Source organism: Pelobates fuscus, chromosome 4 (assembly GCF_036172605.1).
Source record: "Pelobates fuscus isolate aPelFus1 chromosome 4, aPelFus1.pri, whole genome shotgun sequence".
In the NCBI taxonomy this organism is placed as follows: Eukaryota; Metazoa; Chordata; class Amphibia; order Anura; family Pelobatidae; genus Pelobates; species Pelobates fuscus.
The window spans coordinates 154,181,360-154,193,932 of record NC_086320.1 but is presented as its reverse complement, the minus strand read 5'-3'; the positions used below and the strand labels follow the sequence as shown (position 1 = coordinate 154,193,932).

General features: G+C 36.9%; 1 protein-coding gene across 1 annotated transcript; it reads left to right on the top strand.

Moving 5' to 3' along the window:
- Nucleotides 1-7,340: 7,340 nt before the first annotated feature.
- ID4 (inhibitor of DNA binding 4) lies at nucleotides 7,341-12,117 on the top strand. Its single transcript, XM_063451682.1, has 3 exons — nucleotides 7,341-8,024; nucleotides 8,848-8,909; nucleotides 9,461-12,117. Exons 1-2 carry the CDS (start codon nucleotides 7,695-7,697, stop codon nucleotides 8,893-8,895), a joined length of 378 nt encoding a protein of 125 aa, XP_063307752.1. The 5' UTR covers nucleotides 7,341-7,694; the 3' UTR covers nucleotides 8,896-8,909; nucleotides 9,461-12,117.
- Nucleotides 12,118-12,573: the final 456 nt, after the last annotated feature.

The following is a 12,573-nucleotide window of genomic DNA, read 5'->3' as shown; positions in this document are numbered from 1 at the left end:
GGAAATATTAAATGTAAAGGGAGTGTTTCACAGACATCCTTAGGTTTGTGTATTGGCTGCTCTCTATAACACCCTTTTTTTCCAAAACAATGCAATGAGCTATGGAGGCCTCTACAAGTTCAGAAGACCTTGAGATCACCCTTAATAGAAAAATGACTTAACCTCCCATTCCCATGCTCTATGTGCATGTGTGTGTGCATTAATCTCTGAAATAGAGAGAAACCACCCACATACATTGTGCAAAATAAATTCTAAGTCAAGTGCTTAAGATATACCTAGCCGCCAGGCACCAACAGTGCTCACAGTCATGTACTAAAGATGTGCCCAATTTAAATACACTAGTAATACCTATATACCCTAGGTCAGCGGTAGGCAACCTATGGCACGTGTGCCATGCACGGCACTCGAGGTGTCTTTGCACGGCACTTAAGACTGTTGAGCCAAACAGGCTCTGGCCCATCAGGAGTCCCAGTTAAACTTCAGATATCTGCTAATACGAAAAGGTGGTGAAGGACAATCCTCAATGTATGCATCGCAGCATGTAGAGGAACTGAACTCAGATCACTTCCTCCCAGCACTTGTGAATGGGAATCCTCACTGGAGGAGAGCAGCCTGCAGCTGCTGTTGCAGCTCCTGTCCTTGACCTGTACCTGGCCAACCTGGTCCCCACTGGACTCCAGAGAAGCCACCCACACTGATAGATATACACTCACTTGCAGAATAAGCCTCCCCCTCATACAAATATGAACAGCCCACACACAAACATACACACAATCCCCACAAACTCAACACCACAAACTACTCATGAACATATACAATATACGCACAAATACAACGATACAAAGCAACTGCAATATAAATAATACAAGCAGAATACGGCAACATGCACATCTCAATTTAACCCCTTAAGGACACATGACATGTGTGACATGTCATGATTCCCTTTTATTCCAGAAGTTTGGTCCTTAAGGGGTTAAAGAGAATAGGACCAGCACGCTACGGGGCATCACAATCTTATTTTGGCACAGTGCTGCTAAAAGGTTTCCTACCCCTGCCCTGGGATGCCAACAAAATAAACATATTCTTAAGCCCCTATTTCAAACTCATACAACAAAATACGTGTGACTTCTCGAAAGTTTCCGAGAAAACTTTAACATCTGCACGTTAATATATATATATATAACACTTGCCAAACCCAATATAGTCAGTTGTGAAAATATGTTGAAAAATACTCCGGTTCAAGTGATTGGGATGTTTTCCGTTTTTGCTGTTTTTGACAAACGTTTCCACTTTTCTACCATTTAGAGGTCTATTGTACAGCGCTATGGAATTTGCTGGCGCTATATAAATCAAATAACAAAATAATAATTAACAGAAACCTGACTTGTTATTCACTGCATCGTTAATAGACTCTATGAAGGTTAGTTTTATTTTATTAATGTGTCTATAATGGTTATTTATTAACGGGAAAATTCTAATTTAAAGTCAGAGTAGCCAAACTAAAAGCATAGCTGAATGTGAGATTTTTTTCAGTCCGGCTATTTTATCCTTAAATTTGAAATTCACTTTGAATTCACCTTGAATTTTCACTTTAGTGACTAACCCTGTAAGTGTTAATTTCTCTGCAAGTATTTTTATATTTTTTTTCCTTTTGTTTGCGCATTGCAGTATTTTTTTTTTTTTTTTAAATGAATATGGCCAGCATACTTTTATATGCATTATGAAGTGTATTTGTTATTTAAACCTATTGCATATAAATCAAGAGCTTAATTATAAAACCGTGGTTCTTAACGTGTTCTGAGAGGGACCTAAATTATGTAAATAACATTATCTTGGCCGATCCATTCTTCCTTTTGATAATTCGTTTAAAGACTCATACTTGAACTGTAATATAATAAATACTAAAATAAATTTTGGCCTGGGGCTTAATGAATATGACGTGCTTGTTCCAACCAATGGTGACCTACTAACTAATAGCATGGGGACTCAGCTTTCTATCCCAACTCAGAGGTCAAGAACCACTGCCAGAAATGAATGATGAAAGAAAACAATAAATAATGCTATGTAAAAAAGAAATTCTGGGGCAAAGGTCCAAAATTATACATTTGCAGGAATAGGACATTGTTTTTATACTGCAATTTAGTGTCTGGTTAGAAATGTATTTGAACTACTTTGCAACACTTGAATATAGTGAATAATAATGCTTATGACTGCCTTTGCCCACAATGATTGTCTTCTAAGTCTAAAGTTGTTTTGGTGATGCTGCATATATGAAGTCATAATAAGGTCTGTCTCTGACTCAAATTCACAGTATCGGTTTCTCCTATAAGCTGACACAAGGGCCAGGTGATTTGCTTAGGGCTGAGAAGAAGCCCATGTAAATGAAAAGATGAAAGTAATGTTTCTCACACCCCACTGACTTGGGGGGAACTCTTGCAGGCATTTTACTGATTGAACAAGTCACTTGCTGCTCCTCTTAGATGCATGCATGTAAACGTGGGATACATTTAGATGGATGCAGATTGGACTCTGTAAACAATGTTTCCTTCTGGTAAATGTCAGTGTTTTTCTTGCATTGAACCTGCAGTGTCTGTTTTGACATTTGTGTCTTTTTTGTACCCATAATAGGCTGGGACTGATAATACTGAGCAGCACCATAATTTCACTTATCTTGCTGCTGGTGTTTGGCCGAGCTTATCTCGTTGCAGTTGCCTGTGTGTGAGCCAGTGTGGGTATAAACCAGTGCTTTCTGAAATAAATAATTGCTGTTTTATGTGTGTTTCTTGAGGATACTGCTTAGTAAACTTTCTGTTTAAACTGGTTTACATAAAGTGTGTTTTTAATGCATTTGCAGCATGTGCTAGAAAAAAACAAAAACAGAACGATAGTAAATACAAACAGAATGACTGGATATAACATATAGTCAATGGAGAATAAAATTCCTTTCAGTGGAGATATTCCAATTAAAAAAACAGTATAGACCCTATAATCATTTTATCTGTCTGAATGGATTGTAGTGCCTATGCAGATGGCACTGCAGATGTTGTGGACTACATCCCCTATAATGCTCTTACACCCATAATGCTAGCAAAGCATCATGGGAGGTGTAGTGCAAATCATGTGGAGTGCCGAAGGTTGCCTATGCCTGGCCTAGAATGTCCATTCAGTGTTAAAAAAACATTTCTGACTAGTTTAACACTGGATGAGGGTCCCTGGTAACCACAGCATGGTCCTCACTGGAGATATGGCAAAGGCAGAAAATAAACTCCTCTCCTTAGTCGTACCAATGGGCGACTATCATAGGCCGAATGCAGTCAGCTGACACTTTCAGGCAATCACAGGGGGTGTGGGCTGCTGAGGACTCTCATTTAGCATTAAACCAGCAAAAACAGCAGTTCAACACTAAATGGAAGTACAGCTCCAATGGATACCAGACACTATAACCCCTCCAATGAGATGAAGCAGTTACAATGCCTTTAAGTGTATTTTATATCTAGCTTTCGAATGGTATGAGAGAATGCCAGCTACCACAATGGGTTATTTACTTAAGCATGTGAATTCAAGGCTCTCCAGGCCTAATATTTTAGATTCACTTTGAATTTTTATCAATTCACGCTTTAGTGAATATTCCTTTCAGCAATTAAAGAAGAGCAAGGTTTAGACTGCACAGGACCCTAAATACCAAATTAATAGCCCCTGTCACATCACAATTCACAGTAGTCAGGGAAAAAAGTGATTGGTTGGAACTCACCCTCCCCTATTGTAATCTATTGGTAGTTTTAGACCGTGGTTGAGTAATTACACAGCGAACCTATGGCGGGTGTGCCACAACATGCCCCTCAGATAACTCTCTGCTGGCTCATGAGACACATCATGTGATGTGTACTCTGGGAAGGTAGCCTCCTCCCTGCCAAAAAAAAGGTATGCAGAACGAGCAAAATATTTTGTCTATATAATATTATTATTAGTATTATTAAAGTAAAACAAACACCCAGGGCCAGAACACATCACACACAGCCTGACTTCTGCTTTTATGCTTAATTGCAATGCTGGCACTTTGAAATATATAAGTTGGTTGCCAGTTTGGGCAAAAGTGCTCAAAAAGGTTTGCCATCACTGGCATAGAGCAATGGTTTCTAGCTTCTTCTGAACCATGGCACTCTGAGATAACAGAAAAATCTCTAAGTCACTTCAACTATTTTTTACCTTTATCAGAAGTTTCACATTTACTTGCATTCTAGCTAGAGACTATGTAACATGCAGAGAGCATAGTTCTAGAATAACAATACATGCTAGTTTTAATGAATTGTAAGAAAGGAATCGCAAATGTAATGAAAATATTTACTGAAAATGTTTTACTTAAACACTCCATTGAACCCACCAGTGCCCTGAAATGAATGTGTTTTTGCAGCAAAGTTAGAGGTGGCTTTTGGCACACCAGTGCGGCACTGTACCCTAGATGAAAATGACTGCAATAGGGGTACCCAAAAGGGAGACCCCCAGATGTTTTAAAACTGCAGCTCCCATGACACTTTGTCATTCTGATGCATTCTAAAGGCATGCAAAGCCTCATGGGAGTTGTAGTTCTCCAACATCTGGGGATCTGCCTTTTGGGTACCCCTGACATCCTAGAACTAAAAATAGTTCTGATATATTTTACAGAGTTACTAACCATAACAAGATCTCTATAAATGATGGTGAACACTTAACATCTTTGCAAGGACTCAGGATAAAGCTAATCTTATAATTTAAAACACTATGTTTTAATCCAATTTAAAATCTGTTGTGATGTTTGGGTGGTAGGTAATCCATAGATTGCATTTCTGGTAATATTAAACAGTCGTTATACAGAGAATATGTACACAGTGCCTTATGAGTTAGTCACCTCTCTGCGTTTAATTTTTAGTGGCTGTTTTCATAACCTTCACTCCTATGGAGGCTTTGGTATTTAACATTGTTTATGTTAAGGTATCATCTTTAACTGCTGCTTGTCTTGTTCGTGTGCCAGGCAGTAAATTGTTATGAACTGAAGAGGAAGCCTGTTTCATGCCTCCTTTACTTTATAAAGGTGACATTTGTAATGCTGCTCTCACAGTGTTCTACTGGCACACCCTTTGCATCTTTTAACCTATAGATGCCTTGCATTTAACTGCACATGATGTTAAACCAAGAGTCCTCCCAAAAAGGAGAAATCACAGTCACAAGACCTTTTCTGAATAGCCCTGATCTTATACAACTGTGTTTTCTTTTTCTAGAAAAAGAAACCACACACACAAAAAACAAATATATATATTGTGTGTGTGTGTGTGTGAGAGAGAGAGAGAGTGTGTGTGTGTGTGTGTGTGTGTGTGTGTGTGTGTGTGTGTGAGAGAGAGAGAGAGAGAGAGAGAGAGAGTGTGTGTGTGTGTGTATGTTTATAGAGCAACGGCTTGTTATTTATTTATGAAGAATTATATATGATGTATATCTTTCTCTGACATATTTGAATATTTGAATTGATAATTGATAATTACTTTGATAATGTTTTAAGGGAATTCAAGATAAAGTTGTACATTTTCTTTTATTAATTTTCATTTTATATGTATTTAGTTATATAGAAATACAATCTAGTAGAGATTTAAAAATGCAGTTTGGGGGTTAGCAAAAGGGCAGCCTATACAATGCATGTGTTGATAGAAACATCAGACTTATATGAGTGAGATGTCTGACTGTTCACATTGCATCTTATTTTCATTTAGAATTTAAAAACCAAACAAAAAAACTAATAAATAATAATGAATAATACCATACCTTACATGTTTCATTGGTAAGCTATTTTGCCATCAACTGCAACCAATATATGAAGCAATTTAAATAAATTAAAATAATGACATCTCTGTGTTTTTACAGAAATGTTCTTATCTGTGCTATTCCCCGAATGAGCTACGTTATTTGTTATGCCATTTTTGTTAATGTACACATTTCAGGTAATAGTGTAGTAAACACAGTGAACATGTAATAGAATATAAGAGAAAATGTATAATATTAAGACCCATTGAAATGGCAAGTCCTGGAATCCATTGGCAATAATGTTATAAGACAATGACTAATCTTGCATATTAATCTAAATTTACTTTATTGTCACAAAGGCATTAAAGTAAAATGTTGTGTTTGATAATGCCTGATAATGGATAATTAAATTGCACCACATATATGTTGAGTCAACTATATGAATATATTGTTGTTCTCACATTTATTCCTAAATATCATTTTTAAATAAAAATCTACTTGACATATAATTCTATACATGCCAAATTATTAAACAGAAATATACTGGTGACTAAAGAAATGTTTGGATAAAATGTGTTGTGTCTTCAGCCTGTCTTATCTGTTAGTGACAGTCGTGAGGTTTTCAAGGGTACATTTTTCAGTGTCCATTGTTTACAAAGTAATAATTAAATCATTAGTCAGAAGGATAAACAATAGTATCTGATTAGTTTAAATTTAATGGACACATTGTAAAAAAAGGCTTGTCTTGTCAATGTTTTGCATACTGTAATGCATCATCTTAACACCTATTGCATCCCTTTTGTTTTGTAGAGTCTTATAATAGTCTTTTGCTTTCTTTACTAATGTACTTAACTGCTTGCTATCCATCCAGTATTTATTCCCAATTTGCATGTACTGTACATATAGGGATTTAGTAAATAGCAACCTTTAGTTTAAAATTCATGTATCCATATGGAGCATCTGTATCCGACCGAGGGCTTGCTAGAATAGACATTCTTCTAACATTATGTGTACCACAGGAGTAGTGTAGACATAGATACGACATTCAGTAGAGGTGGCCGACGCCACACAAAATGCATAATTCAAGAGAAAAAAAGCAATAGCAGATAAAATCAATAACTGCTCATATTTAGTTCCCACTTCATTTTGCTGTATTTGTTAAAGACGCACAACCTCCAAGGCATCCATAAAAAGGAGACTGGATATACACGAAAAGAGACAATTCTCAACGTCTTACTGTTGAAGCAATTTCTGTATATATTAATTAAGGCTGCACATCTTAGATAATAAATGGCTACTTGCTTCTTATCGGCATAAATGTTATGCTTCTATGGTTTTGTTTCACTTCTTTATCTGATGTATCATTTTTTATCCCAGATAGTTTGTCATTAGCATAATTAATGCAATAAAGTCACAAATCGTATAAAGATACAATTTAGGAGAACTCAAATTCTTCATCGTAACAGCTACACACTGATCATCCTGTCTCTCCTCCTCTATTTCCACATCCCCCTCCCCTTTCACTTACCCCTCCCTGTGCCTTCCCTGCAATAAATAAGCCAGCACAGAGGCTGCCTTGAAGCTGCAGAGCTAAGAGGCTTGAAGATAGAAGGTCTAACTGACTGGAGACATTGACTCCATCTGTGCAACAACTGCTTGTGCATCTTCCTGTCACACAAACCCCGTGCTTCCTCATCTACAGCAGACAGAACCCATTTTGTCACCAGGCTTCTGAAGGAATTGCATATAGAATTTTTTGTATCTCTTACTACAAGAAGATCCTTTGTTGTTTTTTTTTAACCTTATTGTCTCGGCATTGGATTGACAGTTGCATGTTCTGTTCCTGCTGCTGCTCAGTTGCAGGGTAGGTTTTAGGTGCCCACTGCAAAGCCCACCCAAGCACCCCTACCTTTTAGGTGCTTGCAATGAAAGCTGTGAGCCCAATCCGTCCCCATAGTCGAAAAACTGGGGTGTGTGGGGAGCTGGCTGTGCACTGCCTGTCTGATCACAGCCTTAGTGTAGCTCGTTACAAGATGGAAGAGGAGTGCCTGCAGTACGATATGAATGACTGCTATAGCAGGCTCAAGAGACTGGTCCCCACCATCCCCCAGAACAAAAAAGTCAGTAAAGTAGAAATTCTGCAGCACGTTATTGACTACATCCTGGACCTTCAGCTGGCTTTGGACACACACCCTGTGCTGTTAAGGCAACAGCCACCTGCCAGGACCCCACTCACAGACCTCAATACTGATCAGGTAAGTGGCTCTCACCTACCTCATTGCTCCCTTTCCATTGCAAATGTCATCTGAGTGGAAACTGGACCCAGTTAGTCATCTATCAGAGCTGTGTAAGACTTACTGTATAGGGGGTGCCAGTATGTATTATTGGGTCAGTGCCAATTTGCCCAGGATGCCAATTCATGTCATTGCCCCCTATTTTAATGGCTAGTGTTTGCCAGCTATGGCTTCATTTAGGAATGGGAGGTGGTATTGTCACCCGAGCTGGCTTTCAGTGGCAGGGCAGCAGGTCTAGGGATGGGCCCCCAGAGAGGTATGACTTGCTCCCGGATGCAGGCTGGCCACATATCCTTATGATGGGCAACTCCTATCCTTTTCTACAGACCCCATCACCCGTCTGCCGTGTAAAGCTACTGTCTCCTGCTCTTGTTTACACATCGCTTCAAGCTGTGCAATGTGTTGCAATCACCTTCAGATGTAATGGGGGGGGGGGGGGTGAATTCACGCTTATTCTTCTTTGCGATTGCCTCTTTCACAGCCCCTCTAAAAAGAGCCATGCTGCACCCTCGCCCTCTGTCCTATTCAGAAAGCTGTTAAGTCATCTGCTCCATGCCAATTGCTTGGAAGTTGAGTGTGTGTCAGGATTTTAATGAGGAGCAGACAGGCAGAGTGGGGTGATCTGTCTTTGTATCTCTATTCTGATCACTGGAGTGTGACTTCCCATTGCTACAATGTATCAGTGGCCAGTCCTAGGCAGGCACAATGGGCTGTGTTACTGGAACGCATTTATGTCTTTATATATTCTGCATCGTATCTTGAACTATTCTATTTCAAATTACAGGCTGCCTCCGTGGTGAACAAACAAGGGGACAGCATATTGTGTCGTTAAGCTGTATTTTGAAGGTGAGTCTTACCATTTGATCCTCACTATATATACAAATAAATTCAATGTATGACATTAGATCAGTCCAAATCTTTGTAACAAGGACTCCTATTACATGTCGACTATAGTCTTACTATCCCAACCCCCCTTACATGGTTTTAATGAGCTTCTCAAATGATTTACCCAATAATACATAATCCCTGACCAAACAAGGGTTAATGGTTAATGTATGAGTGTGCTCCCGGATTAAATTGGATAGATGGAGGAAGTTAACTGCGTCTGATTATATCTTCATTCCCATGCAGGATTTTACGTTTTTATGAGAGGGTTGGGATTTCTGTGTATTATGATGCATGTACTGGTTGGGGGAGGGCGGTGGGTTACCCCTTTGCACAGTGTGGCTGGAGCAGACTTCTACAGCTGTGTCCCTATGCTTGGGAGCTGTGCTTGTAGTTTTGACCTGGTTTGTTTTGGATTGTTGATCAAGCATGTCTTGTGTTTTGTTGGTGGCGCCAGTCAGTCTGGAGTGAGAATGGTTCACACACCCCCTCTATTCATTCCTCTTCCACAGGTGTGCAGCAGTCAGAGCCCAAGCCAGAAGGAGCAGAGAGAAATATATATAGAGAAAAATTAGAGCATAAGGGAGGGGAAAGGAAAAAGCAGTCATCAAACAAAAGAAAAAGAAAAGAAGAAAAAAAAAAGAAAAAAAAAAGTCTCAACACACACATCTATCATACACTAAGGAGAGTATATTTCTTTTGCAGTTTGTGCACCCTCATACCACTTAACACTGTCTTTTTCACATTCATTGTGTTTCATCAAGATGGGATAGTACATGGAATTATGGACACATTGAAAGTCACAGAACTGATGGGTAGGGGGGGTTTAGAAAATGATTATAAAATGAAGAACTGAATTTTAAAGCTTTACTAATATACCAGAGCATTGTAGATATTTTTTTGTACATCTATTGTTTAAAATAGATGCTTTTATTGGGTCAGGGAATTTTATTCTCCCTGCAGGAATGTTACATATTGTATAGAAGAAAAAAAAATCAAGTGACATTTCATACTGTATATATAGAGATGTTCTATACGTGTAAGTGATAAAGTATATGCTTTAATAGACTACTGTAATTATGAAGTATTTTTAATTAAATATTTTGTGTAAATATCAATGTGTGATTTTTTTTTCCTTTTATCTTTTTTTTTTTTAATCATGGGGTAATGGGTTTAATTCATATATGTATTATAAATACATTTGCTAATTATTTGAGATTTGATTAAAACATTAATTATGTCTATTCACTAACTTGGCTCTGACATTAATAGGTCTGCATGATTGCATGGGCTATTGTTTATGGACATTAAACTGTCTCTGGCCAATATGCATTCAGATAAATTAGTAAATCCACATAGCACACTTCTATTGAAAAAAAAATTACAATAATTGACACACCATGAATAATTAATTTGGTTCAAAATACAAATAAATAAATATTCAATTATAATCAATAATCCATATAGCATATATTCAAAATTTCCAGGTTCTAAAGAATTGTTTCAATGTATACTATTGTTCCTCTTTGTGGTACTCAAATAGTTAACCTGTCCATTTAACAATCTGGGGAAGAGGTTGTATCTGTACAAAAAGCCTAATATGAGATGGCTATATGAAACCTGTGACCATGTTGCAGTATTATTACCCATTATCACATTTCTAGAAGGCCCTTGCAGGATACACAATGTAGTCTCCTATTTTCTTGAAGGTATTTTTTTTCTTATTTCCATTACAAGAAATATATGGCCAGACAATTTATCATGGGCTTAAATATTAATGTAAAAATAGCCAAACGATTTAAAAGAATTCTAGTATATCTAAATTTCTTTTTTTTTTTTTTTTTTTTTTTGTGTTCTCTGGCGTAAAGGCTTGGCTGCTACTGACTATAGAAATACAAATAAAAAACACATTCTAATGAAACAATAATAATACATTATATATCATATGGCCATTCTTATTAATTTTCTTTAACCCATTGCACTCCTACAGTGTTTGTTTTTTTTATTTAAAATACGCTGCAATAATGTGACGCAATATACCTCTTTTTTTTTTTTTTAAATATTCATTGAGCGTACAAATATGGCCAAGTATGGTAATTGACGTCCTATTCTTATAATACTATTACAATCTGCATGGGTGTTCTACAGAAAGAGTAATTATTGTTCATTTGGTTAATCTGGTGTTCCATTTTATATATTTTTTTATTTTTCATTATAATTCTCTCTCAATGCATGTGATACATCAGTGTTTTCTATACTCTGTCTGTTTATTTGGTTTTTTTTTTCCTTCTATTTTAACCTGGAAATTCTGAATAGAAAAATCTCTTTCTCTGTCACTCTTGTCAGTGACCCACATATGCTCCAAAAGCAGTCACTTCTTGCTTGTAACCAAAGGAAACCACTGCTACATCTAAAATTGTATCTACTTAATTTAACCCTTCCAGTGCTCCAGGAGGTTGTGTTTTGATCACACCCCTCCGCCACTGACAGTGTTAAACAAATGAATGCAGATTATTATCTGATGTTGGGAAAATGCCAGTAACCTTAATTGTTAAGGTGGAACCTTAATAAATTATTTAAGCTGCTTAATTTTCCTTCAATCATGTAAGAAGCAGTTACTGGCGTTAACTGTCACATACTTTTTTTTTTATATACAAGAGTATTAAAAGTACATATTTTTATTCGTCTGAAATCTGTCCTTTTCCCCAAATGTTTTGTATTAAATTGAATTACCATTTTTGTATCAGTGCAGAAAGGAGGACGTTTCTTCTCTGTAATTTAATTATGCACAGATACATTTTGCTAAATATTCGCTGCATGTATTTTCACGTTCTTTGTAAATTACAAATTGTAACAGTTTGATAAAATTCATCCCTGGGAAATGCTTTTTTAAAAAAAAAAAAAATAATAATAATAATTGTGTAACTGTCATGTTTAACTTTTTGAATGCCAAATGAGATAGAGAGGGGATAGCAGTGTTACAAAGTAAAAAATGAATGCATGGATGACCCCTCTGGTCTTCAGTGGAGCATCATAATTCGATGTGTGTTGTCTATCTTATTTAAATAACTTGCATTGTACGTTTCATAGACACAGAATCAAATGAAACCAAAGTTTTCACTTCTGTTGATACAAACTAATAAAAATAAAAAAACAACAACTTTGTAAATGTTTCTTCAAGATTCATTTTATCCAGAGTATGTTAATGATTTTTCTTGTTGCATTTTTTTTTAATTGTATCCATAAATGCAGACATGAGTGTTTAAGACATGATAGATTGAGGTGGGGGACTTAATTAAAGGCCTCTGCGGTCTCTAATTTGTCTTGTAATAGCAGAGTCGTGATGCAGGCTTTCTTATTGCATCCCTGTTAAAATATGTGCTAATTCAGGTCACACCATGACATGTAGATTATATTAACTGCAACAAAGCCAAGTGTACTGCAGTGGGTGTGTGTATTCACTAACCTGGACTTGTGTAGAATTGACATATGAAAAGCACATTTTAAGAATCTCTAGCTGAGCTGGAAAAATAGGCACAATGGAAAATGGTTTACATTTTTCTTTTGTGGCCCAAAATTTACATTTTGTTTTAAAATTCTCCATGATTCTTGGTTTTATAAAAAA